This window comes from Ochotona princeps, chromosome 6, assembly GCF_030435755.1.
Source record: "Ochotona princeps isolate mOchPri1 chromosome 6, mOchPri1.hap1, whole genome shotgun sequence".
NCBI lineage: Eukaryota > Metazoa > Chordata > Mammalia > Lagomorpha > Ochotonidae > Ochotona > Ochotona princeps.
This window is the reverse complement of record NC_080837.1, coordinates 22092556-22116170: the sequence shown is the minus strand read 5'-3', so window position 1 is coordinate 22116170 and position 23615 is coordinate 22092556. Positions and strand designations below refer to the sequence as shown.

At 44.1% G+C, this 23615-nt stretch overlaps 1 protein-coding gene across 2 annotated transcripts in view; it reads right to left on the bottom strand.

Moving 5' to 3' along the window:
* MYO1E (myosin IE) overlaps positions 1 to 23615 on the bottom strand; it is a 200596-nt gene that overhangs the window by 58728 nt on the left and 118253 nt on the right. For both annotated transcript variants that reach the window (XM_058665767.1, XM_058665768.1), the window contains exons 7-15: positions 21600 to 21731; positions 19000 to 19134; positions 17731 to 17863; positions 11807 to 12003; positions 8065 to 8145; positions 7677 to 7763; positions 5674 to 5760; positions 4470 to 4637; positions 3118 to 3203 (exon numbers count right to left, since the gene is read on the bottom strand). In XM_058665767.1, coding sequence (XP_058521750.1) covers positions 3118 to 3203; positions 4470 to 4637; positions 5674 to 5760; positions 7677 to 7763; positions 8065 to 8145; positions 11807 to 12003; positions 17731 to 17863; positions 19000 to 19134; positions 21600 to 21731 — 1106 coding nt within the window. The remainder of the gene's footprint in view (positions 1 to 3117; positions 3204 to 4469; positions 4638 to 5673; positions 5761 to 7676; positions 7764 to 8064; positions 8146 to 11806; positions 12004 to 17730; positions 17864 to 18999; positions 19135 to 21599; positions 21732 to 23615) is intronic.

The following is a 23615-nucleotide window of genomic DNA, read 5'->3' as shown; positions in this document are numbered from 1 at the left end:
GGAGCTGAGTGCAGCAACACATCACTTTGGCTACAAAAAGGCCCTGACTCAGTGCAAACCATCAGGATGTGACTTGGGGAAAACAGCAGCAGATGAAAGACACGAAGAGGCATAACTCTAACACAGAAGCAATTTGGAATCTAAGCTTGCAAAACCAGCTTTCAGCCTTTGCCTTGCAAATGTCCCCAACTCCCTGGAATTGAGGCTGACTCTGACAATAACACATAATGAGGGGACAACCAGGGCAGGTTTGCTAGGTCTGCCAGGGAGGTGGAGCTCAGGGAACTGTGGGATGTGACTGGGCTCAATACAGAGGATGGCTGAGTCTAGAGCAGGGTTTCTGAACCCGGGCGTGTGAGTGACATTCATGGCTGAGATTGTTTTATTTATTTATTTATTTTAATGTAGAGAAGGATAATCTTCCACCTACTGGTTCACTGCCCAAGCAGCAGCTACAGCCAGGGCTGAATGAGGCTGATGGTAGTGGCTCAGAACTCCAACCATGGTTCCCATATGGTTCTAGGCACCCAGGCACTCGGCCATCTTCTGCTGCTTTCCCAGGCACATCAGTAGGGAGCTCGACTGAAATGGAACAGGTGAGACTTGAAAAGGCACCCTAAAGGGATGCCAGCACTGCAGGTAGCAGCTCAACTTGCTGTGCCACAATGCTGGTCCTAGTAAGCTTAAGGTTTATCTATTTGAAAATGTTAGAGAGGGCTTCCATCTGCTGGTTCACTCCCCAAATAGCCACAGTGGCAATAGCTGGGATAGGCTGAAGTCAGAGGTTTCCCTGAGGTCTGCCATGTGGGTAGCAGTGGTTCAAGGACTTTGGCCATCCTCCACTGCTTTCCTAGGCGATTTGCAGCAGGCTGAGTCTGAAGTGGAGCAGCTGGGATGGAAACTAGTGCTGACATGGGATACTAGTGTTTTTTTACCTGCTCAAGAAAAAAATTTTTCTTAATTAGTTTTCACCTATTTCAAAGCAGAGAGTGAGGGAGAAGGGAAAGAACAGGGAGGCAAGGAGAGGGAAGGTCGGTGGGAGGAGGAGAAATTTTCCACCAACGCATTCCCCAAACGCAACAAGAGCCAGGGTGAAACTGAAGCCAGCAGCTAGAACTATCAAGGTCTTCCATATGGAGGATAGAGACCCAAGCACTTAAGCCATCACCTGCCGCCTCCTAGGGCATCAACTACAAGGAATATAAACTTGGGAGTGGTGCCAGAACTCAAACTTAGACCACCAACATGGGATATGGTGTCAACAACCACCATGCCACATGCTGAGTGGCTGGATAATTCTTAGGAGTTGGGACTGGGATCGGGGCAGGACGACATCCCACATACTGTAAGATACTTACTGGCATTGGTGGCATCTGCTCACTAGATGTCAGCAGCATCCTTGTTCCCTCAGAGAATTCTGGGACAAACTGCACATTAGCAACCCCAAGCAGGGCAGTCACAAGTCTAATGCTGTTTCCCTGCTACATATATATACACTAGCAGTTCTAAATAAGCTGCCTGTGTTCCCACAGCAGCCTCACCAGCACACAGGACAGGAACAGTGACTGCTGTTGTCACCTTACTGGCTCTGGTGTCTAAAGCACAGCCTAGAACCCAGTAGGTATGTAATACTTGCTAACTGGCCAAGTGGGTAAATGATTCATATAAACTGGTGATCTGACTTTTAACCACAAACTCATTTCCTCTTAAATGACTCTCTGGGCATCTTTAAATTTCCAGGAAGTCTCCCCAGCAATCTACTTCCAACAGGACCAGGCATAATTCTAGATTTTTGTAGCCACTGTGTTTACAGAACAATAGGCCATGTTTATAGGACAGAGGTTGATGTGTAAGCAGTGACAGGGCTTGAACGTGGCAGGAGCTGGACAGTTAAGTCTGCACCTGACTACTATAAATCCCACACTGGCAGATGCCTGAACTTTATGGCAAAGAGCAAACAGATCTGATGTGTTCTGAATGAAAAGAAAGTCTGTCAGGCCTGGCGTGGCCTAGTGGCTAAAGTCCTCGCCGGGCTCCCATATGGGCACTGGTTCTAATCCCGGCAGCTCCACTTCCCATCCAGCTCCCTGCTTGTGGCCTGGGAAAGCAGTCGAAGACGGCCCAAAGCTTTGGTAACCTGCACCTGGTGTGGGGAGACCTGGAGGAAGTTCCTGACTCCTGGCTTCAGATTGGCGCAGCATGGGCTATTGCGGCCACTTGGGAGTGAATCATCGGATGGAGTATCTTCCTCTCTGTCTCTCCTTCTCTGTATATCTAACTTAATAAAAACAAATCTTAAAAAAAAAAAAGAAAGAAACAGAAAAGAAAGAAAGCCAATGTCCCCAAAGCAGTGGTATGCAGGCAAGCAAGCACAGGGGTGAGGAGATTAGAGGAGAGTTCAATGGAGCCAAATGCCTTCCAGACAGGGCTGCAAGGGAGACCCTGGCTCTGCTTTCAGCGCTGTTAAGTCTTCTTTGAAACATATGAGGCTTGCTGCAGTTGGTTTAGTTCACTCTGCTGCTAATGGCCCCTTCAGTAAATCAAAAGGGTAGCGCTTCCTTGGAGCCAGCTATAAAAATGTTAAGCTCTGAAGGGTTGTGCCACATTGTACTTTGCCTTGCCTGCTCACATTAACCAGGTCTACATTCCCAGGGGCTGAGAAATCTTTGTGGGGAAGAAGAGGAGCAAGGACACAGAGCTGGTGCTGAGAGTGCCAGCCACTTGCAAGGGGGCTGCCCCCCATTCCCTACAGACCAGTTCTTGGGAGGGAGGAGCCTCTCCCAGAGTTCTTGAGCCATTTCTTGAATGTCTCAGGGACTCAAGGGTACCTGCGTGAGCCATCTTTAAAAGCTAAGTCACCATAGCCAATACCTTGGGTGATGATCCAAGGGCAAAATATGATAGAACCCCATCGAGGGGGCCCCTCAAGGAGCAAGGACTTTTAGGGGCAGAAGGGAAAGACCAAGATAGGAAAAATGAAGTCAGTTTTGAGAAATCCTAGTCTACCCAACAGCCTAAAGGATAAAGTACTAATGACTCCATGAGCACAGCTTTGCTGTGATATTGGAACTCTCGCTGCACACACAGCCCCCATCACACAAGGCAAAACACACTTACAGCTCACTGCTCTGCATGAGTTCGATGAGATCCATGAAGAGCACATCACGGTTCCTTTCACAAAAGCCATCCATGTCATAGGATACCTGAGTAGGATGGGAAGAAATCTAATTTTAACCCTCAATTATGTCACCAGACAACAAAACAAAGGATGCTAAGCTGGCCTGGCTTTCCTTGTCAGAATGTGCCTATTTCCAGAGGTAGTATTTGGGATTTCATCAATTGTCACACAAAAGCCGTGGCTGCCTCGGCTGCTGGGGCCACAGATGCTGACAACACTGGGCTGGTGAACTCTGAGCGAGACTCTGCCTCTTCTTCAGTGGATCCACAGGGGTCTCCAAGCAATGGCAACTTGACTCTTTTCCTACTTTTTAGCTAAGACAAGAACAAATATGAAGCCCTCCATGCTCTTTTGTAATCCACTGCAAGGAGCCATGGTGCCCAGAAGTTTCGTTTGGCATTCTCCCAGAAGTGGCACCACAGTTGCTTCAATGTGGCCGGAAATGTATGCTCAGGAACCCTTGTTGACAAGAAGCTGGCTGGGAAGAAGGATAAAAACCAATGACTCCCGGGCTTGGCAGCGTGGCCTAGTGGCTAAGGTCCTCGCCTTGATCCCATATGGCCGCTGGTTCTAATCCCGGCAGCTCCACTTCCTCTCTATCTCTCCTCCTCTCAGTATATCTGACTTTGTAAAAAAAAAAAAAAAACCAATGACTCCCTTGGGCTCGGCAGCGTGGCCTGGTGGCTAAGGTCCTTGCCTTGATCCCATATGGCAGCTGGTTCTTATCCCGGCAGCTCCACTTCCTCTCTATCTCTCCTCCTCTCAGTATATCTGACTTTGTAATAAAAATAAAATAAATCTTTAAAAACAAAAAAAAACAAAAAAAAACAAAAAAAAACAATGACTCCCCACAGATCCCAAGAGCCAAGACTTCAACTCGTTTACCTTAGCTCTTCCCCACCACCAACCCTCCAGGCATGCAGTAGCTACTGTGCTTTCTGAGAATCAACCGCAAAACAGAGCTGTTGGTCTTGATGTATACTTCTCATCAGGATGCAAGGAAGGTAAGTCTGGGATAGCAGCAAGAGGCAACCCCAACAACCTTTCCTTTAGCCACAGTGCATATACCAGGTGAGCTACACTTTTAAAAGATGCTGCAGCATGTACAATCCTTTGCTTTGCCTTTCCAAATACATCAGGTGTCCTAACTGTTGAATGAATAAAATACAGGGAGGCGTACAGACAGTGGCATCATTGTCTCCAGGAGGAAACAGACCATACACCACAACGCAGGTAGGCGTTGAGTGAACCTCCCCTTTGCTGTTCAATCCATGCCCCCCTCGGACCACACCTTCCCAGCATAATGGTGAATGATGAAGCCTTGGTTCCAGCTGTTGAAGTGCTCGTGGCTGCCAATCTGCATCTGGAGTTTCTGGAGCAGTGTCTGATCGGCCCCCTCACCCACAGCATGCATGGTGGCACACACGTCGTCCAGGATGCTCATGATGCCAGGAGGGTTCTGGGGGGACCAAAAAGGCAAAGCCTCAATCACTGAATGTTCCAAAATACATGGGGCTCATCAGGCCCTGCCTCTCAAGAAAACAGCTAAACTTTAAACACCATCTAAACAAGACACCAGTTAAAACAGTTAAACTTTAGATACCATCTTGAAAGTCAGCCTTCCCCTTGAGACAAGAAAGTGAAACAGTCCTACACGGGGCATCATCCTAGTCCCAAAAGGGGACTCACCACTTGAGTCAGAAGATTTGGAAGTGCACTTTCCAAAAAGCTGAATTCCTTCAAGCTTTTATTGAAAGTCATGCATATAGTTCTCTTCTCACTCACTCTTTGTATTAAACTGACTTGAACAATTGCAAAGAAAAAATGGAAACATTTTCCTTTAACCCTAATTCATTTTCTGAGGTCTCCCTGTAGCCTGTTATTGTTATAGGCACATACAATCCCACACCCTATACTTTCTATTGCGTACAGTTTTTTTCCCCCATGGCATTGTTTTATACACAAACATCCTCATGACTTATATAATTGTCATATTTTAATGATTCTATTTCCTTGCTCTGACATGCTATGGCCTTTTAACTGTTCCCAGCTTTTATATTTCATTTCAAAATGCAAATAAACAAAAAGAGAAAATAAGAAATAGTCCTATAGAGAGCTCTCTAAATGTAATGTGTCGATTATATTTTGTTTCGGGTCATTTCTGAGGACCAAATTTGTATATGTTCCAGGACTGCACTATTAAACTAATTTTATGCCTCTTCATACACTATGCCATCATCTTGAGTGATAATCATCTTCTGTTAGATTTCAGCAACAGATTCCACTTGTTAACTGACATTCTACTCATTTAGGAAATAAGAACATATGAACAAGAGAAAGCTACTGTTCTGTTCTCACACATAAACAAACTGTAAACATGAACATTTTCTGCAGCTCTGAGTTGTCACTTTGCTTCTTCCAAAACAACAACAGCGAACAAAACTGTACTTGCAGCACACCTGCGATCAGCGAAGAACTATTGAAGGAACACTTACCACTTTGTTCTCAATGAGGTCACACACGACTTTGTTATTAAAATATTCGATGGGTGTCCATCTTATTCCCTCTTGAACATATTCTTCCTGAATGGCAGAAACCAGGAACTCACATAAACCAGCAGGAAACAGAAAACTTGTCTTTCCAACAAGGACTCAAAGTCCAAGTTCTCTTTTTGTGTGAGAGGTGTTAAGAGAGGAACAGTTTATTCCTCAAAGATCTTTAGGTCTGGTTTGAACCACAGGTACTTGCCACCACGCTGTTGTTTTAATTGCACAATGTAACCTGTAAGCCTAGTTAAAAAAAAAAAAGCTCTGAACTTCCTGCAGGACCCAAGTACAGATTGGTGTCTGGGACTCTGAAGGTGAAGACCCCCAACTCAAGATGAATTGCTTATGTAACTTGACAAACATGACTCCACTGTCACGGTGTGCTTGTTCCCCAGCTTTACTTTGCTACCTTTCTTTTCTTTTTTGTATATGATGGAGAGTCTCAGGGCTCAGGCTTCCACCCTTGTTTTTCTCAGTCCTTTTTCTCTGAGTGATTTCAACCTCAGGGCTTTCAAACACCACAGGATAGATTAATGACTCCCAGTGCTTTCCTCTTGTCTAGACCTCGTAACTCAGTCACTCAATGTATAATTCATCTATTGGAATCTCCAAGTATATACTTGCCTTCCCAAAACTTAACATATAGGAATTGACTTTTACTTGCTAATTAGTCAGGAGGCAGACACACACACACATGGAGATGGAGAGAGAGAGAGAAAGAGACAGGGAGGACACAAAGAGAGAGAACACTCTCATTTGCTAGGTCACTCCCCAAAAGACTGAGCCAGGCATCAGGAACTCAGTCTGGTTCTCTCCCAGACAGAGACATATCTTCCACCTGCTGATTCACTCCCCAGAGGGCTACAACGGAGCTAACAGCTTCTTCTTGGACTCCCATATGGGTACAGGGGACCAAGCACTTGGGTGACCCTTTGCTGCTTTCCCAAGCCATCCCAAACTGGATGGGAAGTGAAGCAGCTGGGACTCAAACCAGCCCTCATTTCAGAAGCCAGTGTTGCAGTTGATGCTTTAGTCTGCTACACCTTGGTGTCCATCCCCACTGGTGTTTCTTAAGCACAGGCATGAAGGTTTCTATAACTAAGTATGTCTTTGGAATGTGTACTAGGTAGAATACTGTAACCCCCGATTTCAGGCCCACTCAGAACCTTGGAATGTGAGGTTTGGAAATGGGCTCTTTGTGGATAAAGTACATTAAGGATCTCATGATGAAACCATCCTGCGTTGCCAGCGATCCCTAACTCCCAAGACTGGTGTCTTTAATAAAGAGAAGACATGGAGAACCAGCAAGAGGCCTTGAAAGGCAGAGGCTGGAAGGGTAGCTCCCTTGTTCCACGTCATGGGATGCTAAAAGCCAGCAGAAGTCAGCAGCACAATGATCCTCCCCTGGAGACTTGGTGTGGAGTGTGGTCCTGAGGACACCTGATTGCACACTCTCTGTTCCAGAACTGAGAGAGCTGACATCCCTGTTGCAAGCCACCCATTTGTGAAATTCATCATGTCAACCCTGGCAATCTAAAACAGACTCAGGAATAGAAGGAACCTGGGTTGAATTTGTAGGGGCAGTTTGGGAACAGAACAAATCTGAGGAAAGATTTTCCTTTGGGACATGTTAAATGCACAGACAACGGGGGCTGGAACTAGGCTCTTATTTTCCTTGTGGTCAGTGAGTCAGCATGTAGTAAAAACAGCCAGTCACAAGTTCAACTTCACAGCATCACTTTCTTAAAGGAGAAAAAAAAATGTAGCAGATGGCATTTATCTTCCAAAGACTAAAATACCATGATGACATATGGTTTTTCTGCCTGACTTTATTAGGTACAGTTCCTAATAGGAGACTGAAATCTTCATCTCTATCACAGGGAAGGAATCCAGGCCCTTCAAAACAAAACAATTTAGAAATAGGAGAGGACACAGGGAGAGGGTCTGCTTACCTGTTCTGCCTTTAATGTCAATTCAATAAAAATCTGTTGGAGTTTCTCATTAACGAAATTGATACAAAACTGTTCAAAGCCATTTTTCTGAAATAAAAAAAAAAGTCACATCATCATTTTGCAAAAACATTTTAAAAACATTCTTGAGTGATTCCGTGAGATAATGCCATGCGAGGCAGTTTAGCGGAAATGTTGGCTGCATCAATAGAAAGAGGCACAGTTTATATTTAGGAGAAACTAATTTAGTAAAGGTACATGAAGAACTCACAAAGGCAAAAATGAGCCACAGTGTTTTTTTTTTTTTTAAATATTGCCTAAAATTATTACTTATAGGCCAGATAAAACGCATTATTCCCCTTCGATCTTCAATTTTTCGGACTGGCCTTACCTGGAATATTTCAAAGCCATAGATGTCCAGCACACCAATGTTGTATTCTTCATGGTCCTTCTGCATGGCTTTGTTGATGGACTAGGAGAAAGCAGAGAGCACGACCATCAGCTCTGTTCTATTCATCCTGAAAGTGGGCTGAGTGGGGGCGGGGAAGGGAAGCCCCACTCTACCCAGCAAGCAGCACTGCCCACGTGGAACGGAGGACAACACAAATACGGGAGATGTGCAGATTTCCCAGGGTCTCAGTGTCAAGTCAGATGCTTTGGAAAACCCAGAGAACTACTGTGGAAAAGGGGAAAGTGTTTGCTCAATGATGAAAAACAGTAATTTGTAGCTGAGTAAGCTTTCCTCAGCAAATATTGAGAGTCAAAAGGAAACATTATCTTGGATGATGGAAGACCCAATATTAGAAAATCTGGAAATCTCTCTTCCGTTGTCCTCCATTCAGCAGTCATTGAATGATCACATAATACAACATGCTGGAGATGCCAAGGACAAGACGGTTCCTGTTGTTCCCAGGAGCTTACAGACAGGGGGAGGTGCCTACGGGCCATGACAGTAACCACTTAAGCACTGAGAACAAACAGTTCACATTTATTTAACCTTCAGCTTTACCTCTCCTTGTGTCATTTCACTTAATCCCCATGACAATTCTCATAATGGCAGTGATAAAATGATTATCCCCATTTTCCAGATGGGCACACCAAGGCTTGTCTGTGAGTGCACTGGGCAAGAAGCAGAGCCTGGGATTAAGTTAAAGGATAATGCCCAAATCTTGTTCTCGATCATGGTGAGAAGGGGTCATGCAATTAAACGAAACAGAATTAATGACAGCAGGGGAAGTGAGGGAAGAGAAAGTTAGTAAGGGAGCAACACTCCTACAGATGGTGAATACCTGGAGATTAAAGTACCAGAAATGATTTCCAGGCAAAGAAAATAGACTCATGTGGTGAGCTAATGGGGTCATGACATAGAACACTTAGCCCAGTGCCTAGAACAAAGTCTGTGTCCAGGGAACGCCAGCTCAAATCAGTGTCACTTACATGGGCATTCATCCACTTTTACCACAGAAAAGTGGAAGGATGACAGGAAGGAAGGAAGGTGGGAAGCCCAGCACTGGAAGACACCCTGAACAAAGAGACAAGAGATGTGGGTTCCAGTGCTACGTAAGTTCTGCACCACACTCTTGCTGAATGGCCTTGGGTAGCTCTGCCAACACTCAGGCCCGAGAGTCCCTTCCTAGTAAAATGAGGGATCCCAACAAGCTAAACACATGACATTTGTATGGTATGTCCTTGACCTTCCAAGTTATCATATGTTTCAGATAGTAAACAGTCAAAAGAAGTACCCAGAAAAGCTATTCTCCCTGCCCTGCCCTATTACAAGTCACTAGACCATAAGTCCTGTAGGTATTACTGCCTAGATTCAATCATAGGCTCCTTGGATCTCAAGGCCCTACTACTACTGTCCCATGACCAGGGTCATGTAGGGGTCCTAGTAAGTTGGAATATATGAAAGTCAAAGGGGTCGGAGCAGCCAGGAATCTAGCTGCTCCCATATCTATCACCTAGATGAGTACGGGGCAAATTCCTTAACCTCTCTGTGCCTTACTTTATCTGTGAAACAGAGATGATAATATCCAAGTTCAAAGATTCTTGTTAGAATTAAGTGAGGTTCCCCACCAATAAAATAGAACAAACGATATGTGTTTGGCCCTTCATGTCTTCAGGGTCTGTATCCACCAATTCACCTGACCTTGACTGAAAAGATTCAAAACACAAAAAAATGCAAAAAGGCATCTGCCTCAAATATGCACAGACATAGTTTTCTTGTCATTATTCCCTAACAATACAGTGCAACAACTACCTACACAGGATTTTCATTCTTTTAGGCTTCACAAGTAATCCAGAGATGATTTCAAGTATGAGAGGAGGTACACAGTTACAATCAAATCTTACATCATGTTAAAAAGATGTATTTATCTATCCCTTCTATTTAACATGAAGTGCAGAGCAAGAAAATGTGCTATCTGCTGCTTCATTCTCCAAATGTCCACAACAGCGAGTGCTGAGACAGCTCAAAGCCAAGGGTTGGGTCACCTGTGTGAGCAGTAGGGATCAAACTCCTAACGCCATCACCTACTACCTCCCAGGGTGTGCATTAACCGAAGCTAGATTCAGGACCTGTGCCAGGACTTGAATCCAGGCACCCCAATATGGAAATCAGGAGGTCCACATCATCCATCCATATAATTATCACATATATATGATTTTATATATATATATATATATATATATATATATATATATATATATGCCGTAACCAGAAATGCCTTTCAAAAGCTTAAATATATATCCAAATATCATGAATATCTTGGAAAGAGAGACTCTCAGAGCAGGTGACTAACCTAGTGGGTGAGACACCCACATGTCACCCAGCAGGTGCCTGGGTTTGATTCTTGCCTCCAGCCATGGAGTCTAGAGGATACAGGAGTGATGGCTCAAGAAAATGGGTTCTTGCCACACAGGTTAGAGACCTGACTGAGATCATGGTTCCCAATTCTGATCCCAGGCCCAGAATACAGGCAGTTGGGGGAAAAAGTCAACAGACAGGAGCTTGATAGAGAGACCTCTCTCTGCTATCTGTCTCTCTTTGCCTCTCAGATCAATAAGGTGGAGCCTAAAGAAGACACGGTAGTGTGACTACTCGAGTCCAAGTTTAGAGCATGAAAAACTTGTGGCTTCTTGTTTTGCCCTCTGTCTCTGAGCTCACTCTGGAGAAAGCCAATGGCCATACTGTGAGGAGACTCAAGCAGCCTGAAGGATAGTCCCACAGGAGAGAAAACAAGATCTGCTGCAGGCAGTCATGTGAAGGGTCACCTCATGACCACATCCTCCAAATCCTGGGCCAGGCTTCAGAGGGCTTCAAATCCAGGTGACACCTTGATTTTGATCTTGTCCTTGAGTCAGAACCACCAAGCTAAGCCTGACACACAGACACTGAGAAAATAAACTCCTACTGCTTCAAACCACAAAGTTTTGGGATACATCTGACAAATACAATATTCATCAATCTTCAGCCTCAAAGTCACAAGAAGCCCTCAACCATGAGTCTCTTCATTTTTGTTTCCTAGCCCCAATGTCACTAAATTTTTTTTATAGAAGAAACTGTTAGCATTTTAGGTTTAGCTAAAGTGCCTTAGTAAGCCATTCTAGCAGGAAAAAGGGAATGCAGCATTCCTGGAAAAAGAGGATAAGAAAGTTGAGCAGTAAGATTATAGCTTAAAGGAATGAACTAAAACATGAAGCCAGGAACCCTTAGCAGTTTTACTCTCCATAAGAAAAACACAATGTAGGCCCGGCGGTGTGGCCTAGCAGCTAAATCCTCGCCTTGAACACGCCAGGATCCCATATGGGCGCCAGTTCTAATCCCAGCAGTTCCATTTCCCATCCAGCTCCCTGCTTGTGGCCTGGGAAAGCAGGAGAGGACGGCCCAAAGCTTTGGGACCCTGCACCTGGGTGGGAGACCCGGAAGAGGTTCCTGGTTCCCGGCTTCAGATCGGCACAGCACCAGCCATTGCGCTCACTTGGGGAGTGAATCATCGGACGAAAGATCTTCCTCTCTATCTCTCCTCCTCTCTGCATATCTGACTTTGTAAAAATCAATGAATAAATCTTTTAAAAAAAAAAAAGAAATAGAAAAACACAATGTATTATCACCATCAACCCAAGATACTTACATCGACCAGGAAATCAAAGACCCGGGCGTGCAGTGCCTTGGCAAGGGCATCCCTGGTATAGCAGGCCTGCTCCACATTGAGGGTCACGTGGATGGACTCGGACTTGCCTCCCCACTTGCTGTCCATTTGCCTGCTCGTTAGCTTTTCTTTTAATCGGTCCTGGTTTATCCCCAGTAGATATGCAGGAAAAGCCAAAACTACAGAACACAGAATAAAGCAGGTTTATCTTTCAGAGTTGCAACAATTCATCTCACGGACACCTGGAGGCACTGGTGTGCCTATGAATACACATTGAGCACCAACATGAGCCCTAAGAAACACTCCAGGGAGGACTGCTTATCAGCATTCCCATATGCACGCATCAACTCTGTTTTTCTCCAGTTATTCCACAAGCTGAGTCAATTACCATGACAGACTTCCAATGATACAAATTAATGCTCCAAGAAGGCCGGGCAAATCAATGCTCCTGAGATCATAGTTAAACAGACAGTTCAAGTTTGTAGCAAGACATCTCAGAAGAAATTCCATCAAGAAATATCTCTTTGGCTTTAAAAACTGTTTTCTTCCTTTTTTTGGTTCAATGCTTTCACAGCATCAGCTTCGAAGTGCTTGATATCACTGAACTACTAATTATAGTCAATCACGTATTTTTGTCAGATACTTACCACATGGAGGGTTACTAACAAAAGAAAGGATACAAAATATGCCAGAAATCTTGCAGACAATCTATACAAGACAAAGATGGTTTAACAAAGAACTCTCCTGAAAGCTGAATATATAACAGAAACAGAAAACAAAGTTCTAGAAGAATTTCTAACAGGGAAATATTACTACTTGGTAATAGTTAAGAAAGTTGTGAGATTTGGACTGGACCTACAAGAGTGAAAAGGATCTGTAGGGCCGCAGCAAGGGTAATGTGCCGTGCCGAACAGAGGCGGCAGGAGAGAGACTCGCTGGGGCATGACAAACATGGACTACAGAGGAAAGTTCAGACCAGAACCTCAGGAAGGATTTAGACATGGAAGGCCTTTGAAGGAAATACTTGAGCTGGAGGCAAAAGAGGGCCCAAATAACCCCCAGAGAAGGGCAGAACAAAATGCCCAACAGAGAGTCTTCATTCAGGAGACACTGTCATGTTGGTTTTTACCATGCAAGGAAATCTCTTTAGTGTGTACAGTATGTTTTCCTCTTATTATGGCACATACATCCCACACTGCAACATGTAAGAGACACCTACATGCTCTTGGGATAGAAATTAGAATCCTTCCCTAGGTCCACAACCTGAAAGAAGGCTCAGACAGTTTTCAACATGAATCAACTGCTGGCAAATGAAAAATACGAATTTTGACAGAAATCTACCTTTTCTACACAGAGCTTGATCAGAATGCTCGGATAAAAGGATCTTGTTCAAGACCTTGCTCTAATGCTCTCAAGTCACATGCCTCCCAAAAAGGGATTATCTGTTTGAAATTCACAGATGGTGTTAGAATGTAATAGGCTGACATTTCTCGGTGTATATGTTCCAAAGAGATTAAACCAGTAAATACATTTTGAAGACATGTAACGTTAGAATAAGGTAATTATCATCTCTAAGTATGTTTAGACTTGCCACCTCTAGGTATGTTTAGACTTGTAGAAGGTTTCTTTTATACAGGACATGTGTACAAAATCAGATGCATTGATTTGCCAATGGCCATTTCCTTTCCTTAAGATTTAATGGAAACACATCTAGTAATCTGGATGTGTCTTCCTCTGAACCAAAAATTTCTTAGCTCAGAAAAAAAGACAGATGGTGCCCATAACCAGATTGGATACGCAAAAGGATGTGGTGGGAATCAAGACACATTTACTCGTGGCCACGTGGTGTAGCAGTGAAGATGCCGCATCCCAAATCCAAGTGCCTGGGTTCAAAACTCCAGACCTGCTTGCAAATCGAGCTTCTCACTAATGTGCACTCTGGAGGACAGTAGGTTGTGGCCCAAGCACCCATGGGGGAGACCTGGATTGAGTTCCAGGTTCCCAACACTGGCCTGGTCCAGTCAAGGTTGTAGGGAGAATCTGGAAAATGAACCAGTAAATGAGAGTTTTTTTTCTCTGTGACTATATCCCTTTGTCTTTCACATGAATAAACCATCTTCACTTAGAGAAACATTTACTGAAGTAGCCAACGTGTAAGCAGCCTTCACTTGGGGGTCACTGTCATGCACATTATTGTTGTGACTGGGGAGAGCATAGCTCACTCGACACACTGGACATAGTTATCAACTGATTAGGCCAAGGCGCCTCTTTGTTCATGGGAACTATACAGCAAATACATCTATAAAATGAATAATTAGCTCCAATCATGCTAAAATAGAGATATAGTTTAACTATTTGGTAAAATCATGTTTGTGCCACCATCTGTGTGATCTTAACAAGATGAAGTTGAAAGCCTCTGAGATGGGAGGCACAGGCAAGGACACGTGTTGTACTGCCATCTCTGGTACCTCTACAGCCCAAGAGAGCATGAAGGACAGGCTGCAGGCTCTCGAGAAAAAAGGCACCAATCAGACCCAGAGCGCCACAAGCCTAGCACATGGTGACAACCCAGGCTGGCATTTTTTTTTGTAACTGCAGCTTTTACGGCTTTTTTTTTCAGCAACTACCTTGGTGTGGAAATGATATGGTTGCTTATATTGACTTCCTCCCGGCTGTAAAATTTCCATGATGGCATGAGTGAGAATGGATGATCAGAGAAGCCCAAGCGGCGAGGAAGCATTGATTAATATTAAAACATTGATGGGCTCGGCAGCGTGGCCTAGTGGCTAGGGTCCTCGCCTTGATCCCACATGGCCGCTGGTTCTGATCCCGGCAGCTCCACTTCCTCTCTATCTCTCTTCCTCTCAGTATATCTGACTTTGTAATAAAAATAAAAAAAATAAATCTTAAAAAAAAATATTAAAACATTGATGTAACTATGGCAAGGCTAATGAGTCAGCTGAAACATACAAGAACCTTTTTTTAAAAAAGCAATGTTTCATCATTTATAAATAATGAAGATTTATTTCTCTTACTGCATAAAGTAAAGTTGGACTGAACTTTCCATCTAAAGCTTAACTAGGGGTAGGTGCTAAGCCTAGCAGTTAGGATGCCAATCCAATGTTGCTGTACTTGGATTCAATAGCTTCCTCTGATTCCTGACTCCAGCTTCCCGATAATGTGACTCCTAGGAGACAGAAGTGATGTCTCAATAAGATCTCTGCCACCTGCTTGGGAGACCTGAATTAAGTTCCTCTCCAGCTTTTGCCCTATCCTAGCCAGTGCAGCCATCTGAGGAGTGGGCTAGCAGATTCTCTCTCTCTCTCTGTTACTCAAGAGTTTTAAATACAAAAATCTACAGTTTAGGAAAAAAGGAAAAACAAAAAGATAACAAACTCCATATTTATATGTTAAAAGGAAATAGCAAGAATAAATGAGTATGATGTAACTGTCTTGTGTGTTGGGTACAGTCACTTGCAGTTTTGTTATTGAAGTATTCATTTTTGTTTTTCATTCAACAAAACCTTAGGTAAATTTGGTATTTACTATTTTTCCAGCAAAGCCTGTTTTCAAAAGTATGTCATCTTACTTCCTTGATGTGAACAGGCACACAGGTACACATGTGCCTACAGTAAGGTTTGCACTCTTTGAAGGAATTTTATTATCTTCACTGCTCTCACAACATTTCTTTTAGTAACAGCTAGATGAAGTCAGATTTTTTTTTAAATTACAAAAGCACAGGCTACTATTTCCTTCTACATATTTAGTCCATGAATAGACGACCTTTGTGAGCACAATGACAAAAATGAGGGTATCCATGCTGGCAGTGTTGGCTCAGGAGGGTGGGAGCAGGAGCTGTCCAGCATCCAATCAAATGTAGCCAAGCAATGGAATGTTATAGAGGGTGAAGCAGAACTGGTGTGTATAGTGAGGCCAGTCACCACCCACAAAGCCAGCATTACATATGGCTCTTGTTCATGCCGTGACTGCTCCACTTTCCATCCAATTCTTAGCTAATGGCCTCAAAAAGCAGGACATGATGGCCCAAGTATTTGGGCCCCTACCACCCATGTGCGAGACCTGCAAGAAGCTCCGGGTCCCTGGATATGTCTGGGCTCCATGCCAGTCATTATGGCCAGCTGGGGAGCAAACCAACAGAGAGATCTCTTATCCGTTTGTACCTCTGATGTTCAAATAATTAAGTAAATCTTTTTGTTTTCCTTCTCAACAAGGATGAAGCTCCTTATGAATTATCATCAAGTAATTTTCAGGACAAAATGCTAAGTGAAAAAGCAATCACAGAATGTTGTGTTAGGAGCATCATCATACCACAGTGAGAAAGAAGAGATCTGTGCAGCTCCCTCCCTACCATGAGAACATAAGAGGTTGGGAACCTTGGTCACACCCAGGGAGGGGAACCAGCTGACTTGGTAAGGTGACAGATGGGAAGGCGTTCAGTGTATTCTCTGAACCATGTCAATATATTAACCCAATGGACCAAAAAAAAAAAAATTACTAAGAGGGGCTCACATAGCTTTGTAGATCTTTCTAGTTTCAAGCATGACTTCTTCTGATCTCCATCCTTCTGCTACCTCCAATTGAAGATATTTCAGACAGTTGCCAATCCTGAGCCTTACTCATTTGATTCAAGAGGGTACTAACTCCAGACATCAATGTGCAGTGAAAAAATTTTTTGGCTTAAATGGCCAGGGAGAAGTTTTCTGCTTCAGCATCATGAATTTGTTCTTAAGCATAAAGATGCAGTAAATGATTTATGCTACCCAAGAAGGGTAGAGAAACTCAGTATGTTTTCACAGAAGCTACCAACAAAGTGATCCTACTAGACATATACATGTATTGACAAATGCCAAAGACTATGTACACAGTTTCTAGAAACCCAGTCACCATTCGGTTACGCTTAATGACTCCATGGATGCCTGTGCATTTATTATGTTCTATGCCATTACCTGGCAAACACAATTGGTCTTTATCACCAAGACATCAGAAGTTAGGAGAACTTCCCCATTTTATCAGAAAAGAAAACAGAAACATGAAAAAGAACCTTATTTGGAATGGAAATACCCCAACTGCCTTGTCAGCAATGAGTGGGATACTATTTATTACTAAGTATCTAAATTTATCATCCTGGGAGAATGCTGAGAAAGGAAGAAATGTCTTCCTGGGTGGTTGAAGGATGTGTGGGTTGTGAGAACAGTCTAGGAAGCCATCTGATGCCCAAGAGGCTGAAGTCATGTGCCCTGGTATTTGTGGTAGGTTGTGGACACTTGGAACCAACTTCTCTCAGCAAGGAAGGACTCCTATTTCTCCAAGAGTAAAACTGGTCCTCAGCTCTGACTGCTAAGATGTGATCTTTAAAGACATTATTAGAAATGTCAACACAGCAATCAATGTCCATTTTTTTTCCTCTGTTCAGAAATCCAACCTAATCCAAACTAAGGGTAAACTGAGCCTATACCTATTCCATATTTATACTTTACAAGTCTTTTAGGTAACTACAGACCGTAAAGATCAGGTACAGAAAAGACTTTCATTATGTGGCTATTTTTTTCTGTTACTGCCATTATTCTAATCTTCATTAAGAGTTATCATCTTGCCTTTAAACCTAGAGGAAAGATTCTGCCAGACTTCTCCAAAGTTAATGACACAATGGAATTATTTCACCAACAATGTACTACGTGGGAGATAGATGGTGGTGGTGAGCAGGTGCACAAAGACATTCCAGTCTTTCAGGAGGCCACTCTGATCTGCTACCACACGATGCCTAAGAGTTCTCATCTCTTCCTAATACACTGTAATGTCAAGTCTTAAAGGAATGTGCTTGGTTGCTTCCGTCAGGAGCTGACCACCCATCTCCCTACGAATGACCATGTGCCAGAGCTACTCACACTCTTCACTCTCCACTGCGGCGTAGTTGCCTACTTCTTTGAAGCTGATGTTGCCCAGATGGAGCACTCCAGCCACTATCTGCAACACCAGGGTCTGCTCTTCCGCAAAGATCCCAATCACATTCATGGCGTGCTGCGAGAGCAAAGAAGAAAGAGCCAGACAAGCTGATCACTGGCATTATTGGCAGACAATAAAGAAAACAGAGGATTGGTTGAGTTGTGCAGCGATGTGGCTTAACATGTGACGGCAATGCCAAGTCCCCAGCCTGCAGGAATAAAAGCAGGAGAATCCAGCAGGAAACACATGCATCGAATGGGGAGTTGCCAAGGCCGCCCAGGCTGTTCTCATCCTGTGCTGTGTTCTCACTGTACTTCCTCCTCACAAGGTCACTGCCATCCCCTCTCCAGCTTCTGCAAGTAGATTCAAGAAATCTTTCCTTCCACGGAAGGGGAGGAGAACGGACTGCACTTTGCAAGTAGCTCATGATTAAAAATTCTGGGAAATGAAATAAAAGCATCATCAAGAAATCTGGTGTCAGGGCCTGCACTGTGGTATGATAGGTAAAGCTGTCCCCTGCCATGTTGGAGTCTTCACTGCTCTTTCCAACAGAATTCCCTCTGAATGCATCCGGGAAAGAAGCGAAGATGCTCAAGTGCTCTGCATCCCTATGGAAAATGACACCCTCCTGCCTTCTGGGTTCAGCCGGGCCACTGAACCCATTTGGAGAGTGAACCAGTGGATGGAAAAACTGTCTCTTCTCTGTGTAACCTGACTTTTACATAAATACATCACCGAAAGGTCAGCTCTAAGCCAGGACCTTCCCTCAGGCTAAGGACTGAGTTCCTGGTCCCCTGCTTTGGCCTGGCCCAACCCGGCCTCTTGCAGGTAGTCAGAGAGTGGGCCGGAAGATGAGATTCCCATGCCCTTTTCAAGTAAATTCAAACAAATCAGAAAAGAAACAAAGGAGGCAAAAAACAAAACAAAAACTTAAAGGTGCTTCAAAATTTCTGAAACTCATTCATTTTCACTTAAAAACATTTTTTTCACTTATTTTATTGACAGAGGGACACACAGAGATCTTCTACCCATTGTTTCACTCTCCCAATACCTGAAATAGGAAACTAGGACTCCATGGGGGTTTCCCACATGTACACTTGGGCCATTCTTTATTGCCTCTCATTAGCAGGAAGCTGGAATTGGAAGCAGAGCTGAGCCTTGAACCTAGGCAAGGGCATCAGAATGGCAGTCTGGCCCTCCCCAGCACTTACCAGAGTTTCCTGGAACTCACGCCGGTCGTCGATGTCGTCGACCTTGTAGGAGCCGGAGAGGCTCAGGTAGTAGTAGTAGTCCATGCTGGTGATGCCCAGGCTGTGCTTCTGCTCTGCCGAGGCGCCCTCAATGAGCTGCAGCCAAACACCACAAGACGTGCCATGATGGGACCACGGAAGCACCCAGAGTCACCTCCCAGTTCCTGCTGCCACCCTCAACCAGCCCAGCTTAGAATCCTTGCTTTCTTAACTTAGAACGGCCCCAGTCTCCACAGTATGTCCTATGCACTGTGGCCCCCAATCTTTTATACCCATTCTGATGGCTAACTTGGATGAGATCAGCAAGAGCTGATGGCCTTCCCCTGCCCAAGGACAGCTAACTGTACTCCCCACACCTGGGAGCCCTTGGAAAGATGAAAGCAAAGCAGATAATCAACTTAGTCTCTGTCCAGTTTGGATGGCTGTATCGTATCAAGAGCTTGCTCCCCAGTGCTTCTCACTACAGCATTTACATTAGAAAACAGCTGTAGGCACCCCCCTCCAGTATTCAAAAACCTCCTGCCAAACTGACTGTCCCTGAAATGTTTGTTTCAGTTCTGATGTCTGGGGAGGACCCTCTATTAAAGGGTTCCAAGGAGGATGTGCTGGGACATCTTAAGCCATCTGCTCAGAAAGAAAATAATTCATGTGTAATACTTATCAATAGTTTAGAATTACTCCCATTGATGGATTTCCAGCTCTCAAAGACCAACCACAGAAGGAAGAGGTGGGAAGACATGGGCCCAGGCCCAGTGACCCAGCTCCAGCACATCATGGTACTAACTCAACGCACTGAGAAAAGTGACACAGCTCTTTCCCATGGCTGTGTCCCAGTGGCTAAATCCACCTGTCCATGCTTGCTCTCCTGGTCTGTGCTCTGAGCATTTGATGCTGCTTCTTATTTCCCATGGCCTCCTCTGACACCTGGAGGACCTGGGTCTCTGGCTTTGTGTCTGGCTCCCACCCTCTGGCTGTCACTGACTCCTTTACTGCCTCGTTGTCCTAAAGGTGCAGACAGGTGCCATGTCCAGTGTGGGCAGGGCTTTTCTCTCCACACTGCAACAGGAATCCCACTGACTTCAGAACCCTAACCATCACATTTAGGTTAGAATCCAGACTCTCTAAATTAGTGGGGTTCCCAGCCCCTTTTCTGGTGCTTTCTGATCTAGGGGGAAAGGGCTTCTGGAAGTGGACAGGCTTGTATTTACTGAAAGGGTTCTTGCTTCCATTATGCGCCTGTAATAGTGTTCAATACATACTGGACTGTGTGTGCGATACACAGAACCATTCATCCGTGCATGTGGCTTTGATTAGTGCAATTAAAAGCACAGTTTAGCTCACACAAGCTTTTGATCATTGATGTACATATTGAACTGGCAGATACCAACTAAAAGAATTATTTGCTATCACTGATGGTGTCACTGAAATCAAAGACTGAATGAGAGCTATGTCACAGCTCAATTTCCTTCTAATCTAGTAATCTTCAAATTAAACTCAAAACAAAATGTAAAAGCAGTTACCAGACCTTCCTTCAAAGGCAGTCTACAATAGATCCCTAATCCATTAAATATCAGCAAGGAAATTCAAATATAAATAATTTGGTGATGACATCGTCCTGATTTTTGTATGTTCAAGAATATTCTTTTTTTAAAATTTCTATTGGAAAGTCAGACTTAGAGATACGAAGACAGAAAGTTTTCCGTCCACTTATTTACTCCCTAGTGGCCACAACAGCTAGAGCTGAGCCCATCCAAAGCCAGGAGCTTCCTCTAGGTCTCCCACGTGGGTGCAGCGTCCCAAGGCTTTGGACCGCCCTCGACCACTTTCCCAGGCAACAAGCAGAGAGCTGGATGGGAAGCGGGGCAGCCGGGATCCCGGCACATGCAAAGCCACTAGGCTACCACACCAGGCCCATTTAAGAACCTTTTTAAAAAGCAGATGATTGCTGAAAGCCCGAAACCTGATTTAAACGCATCTGGCTCATCATTTTAGTCCCAGATTCTCCAGGGCTCCTGAGGGTCTCAGCTGATGGGTAAGGATCCTAAGGCTGGGGGCAGGCATTTGGCTTAATGGTTCAGAAATCTGCCTCATATACTGGATCGCCTACATTTGAGTCTTAGCTTCTTCTGACTCCAGCTTTGTGGATTAGTGGCTCTCTCCCTACAAGGCTTTGGTTCTGGTCACCTGCCTCTCCCTAGCCGGCCTCCCTTCACCCTACAGCAAAGGCCCTGACCGTGTGACATGTCTCTTTACCATCCAGGCCAAATATCTCTGTGTTAATTCCCTTTTGGCAAAAAAATCAAAATGCTCCTACTTTTGTTTAGAAATGATTTCAACACTTGCTGGATTGTTTTAACTCTTGGGGGAATTTTGTCTTGCTACTCCAATTAGAATCTATTCTGCTCACGGGTAGGGACAGTCTCATGATTTCTGTGCGTGGTAGTTTATACATACACAACAATGAATCCTTGGCTCTCCAAACTACAGCCTCTAAGAAGAAAAACTGTCTTCTTCATGTAGAGAAGAAATGGGAAGTGGGAAAGAAAATCATAAAAGAAAACCTGGTAAAAGATGTGAAAACTCCGCTCTCCAGGATTCCTCATCACCACCCTAGATTTTTCCAGGAGGAAGTTGGAGATTTTTCCACCATCTGGTTCCCCACCTGGACTGAACTGGATTTCAAAGTATTTTCCCTGTAAAAAAAGTGAGGGATTTCCTTCAATGGTTAGCAAACATAAACATGATGTTCCAAACAAGCTTGGAGAACAGTATATAATACAAGGAAATTTGTTAATGAAAGACACATTCGGCATCACTCCTGGCTCTGGTCTAGACTTCCTCACCTTTTCCTATCACACAATAACATGAGCTTTTGTCCAGTCACATTCTCATATTGAGAAAGAATCTAGGTTCCAGCCTGCCTAAATAAGGACATGGTATATTCCTTTTCCATTTTCACCAAGTAAGCACTGGTCTACCCAATCATAAGTTGTAAAGAAACTGGCAGAACAATCCCCCCGTGTCTTCATCTAACAAGAAAAAAGTCAGGTTTTTTTTGGCGGAAGTCCGTGTGCTCTCTGGTAGACTCCATGTCACAAAACTCTGAACAACAAGCCAATCCCGGTGGCCTCTGCGGCACTGAAAACACCGCTCTGAAATACATACACTCTACAAAGCCCACATCATGCAATTTTAATAAACCCGCCCCCGCTTTCAAGACAAATAGTAGGCATGTGTGTATCTATCATGTTTACATATGAAATGAATATGGAAAAACTTAAAAATGGATAACTGAAAGTATGCTCATTGAACTCTATTTTCCAGTGTTATCTGAAATTTTTTTAAAGATTTATTTATTTTTATCGGAAAGTCAGATTTACAGAGAGAAAGAGAGACAGAGAAGGATCTCCAGTCCGCTGGTTCACTCCCCAGTGGAGCAGCAATGGCTGGAGCTGAGCCCATTCAAAGTCAGGAGCTTCGGAGCCTCCCTCGAGAATACAGGGTTGCAAGCTTTGAGCCGTCCTTGACTGCTTTCCCACACAAGCAGGGAGCTGGACGGGAATGGAGCAGCTGGGTCACGAACCAACATCTATATGGGATTCCAGCACATCCAAGGCAAGGATTTAGTCACTGAGCCACTGTGCTGGGCCCATCTAAAATATTTTAGAACAGAAACATTTTCATATGTATAAGCTTTTTCTAGTTAGTTACATGTAGGTCTTTTGTGATTCATGTTATTAACATTTTGATGTCTGCTAATACAGATAAAAGGCAAATAGATTCTGGAACTCAGTTGGGGGCAATATCTAGATTAAGTCATTGATATTATTTCCTTCTCATTAGAACTGAATTTCTCTGCAGTCCTCAGAAACAAACACCCTCTGAGTCCATTTCAGTGTAGGAAGCAAGTTTGGGAAATAGTGTGGCTCAATGACCACGGTAGGGCACAACCAGCCTTGCTGGTTTCACACTGACTGTTCAAAACGTGTCTGCTGATGAAAGACACCCACCTTGGTGGGCATTAGGGTCTGGGACTGTGATCTCATTATGATCAAGCAATGCCCTGTGCTTGTGCTACAGGTGGCAGGAGATATAGGAATACATGCAGCTTTCCCATTCCGACTTGCAATTCTAGATGTCAGGCCACAACAAAAGGCCATCCTCCTATGTTGTGTCTTAGGTCATGAATCTTTCTCCTCCCTGATCCACAAACAAAAATGAAAACACAGAAGCACAGAATCACCCAATTCCTGCTCTCCTGAATGAGTGATTGCTGGACAGTCCTGTATAAGATCCCATACAACTGCGTTTCTGACAGTGGCTCTCCTCTGTCACCTTTTCATTGTGCCAAGCTCTGGGGAGGAACAATTCAGTGCTGGGTCCCGGGCTTCCCATCAACGCGGGAAAATGAAACTCACAAGACGTCAAATCCAGGAAGAGCAGGTGTTGTAGACTGCTGAATCGGGAGTCTTCAAGAAATGCCACAGTGTCTCCTACATTAAGTAAACCAAAATGTCTGCAGACTCTAGAGTTTTGAAAAAATGTCTGGGTGATTGTACTGTAGCCAAGCTCGAGAA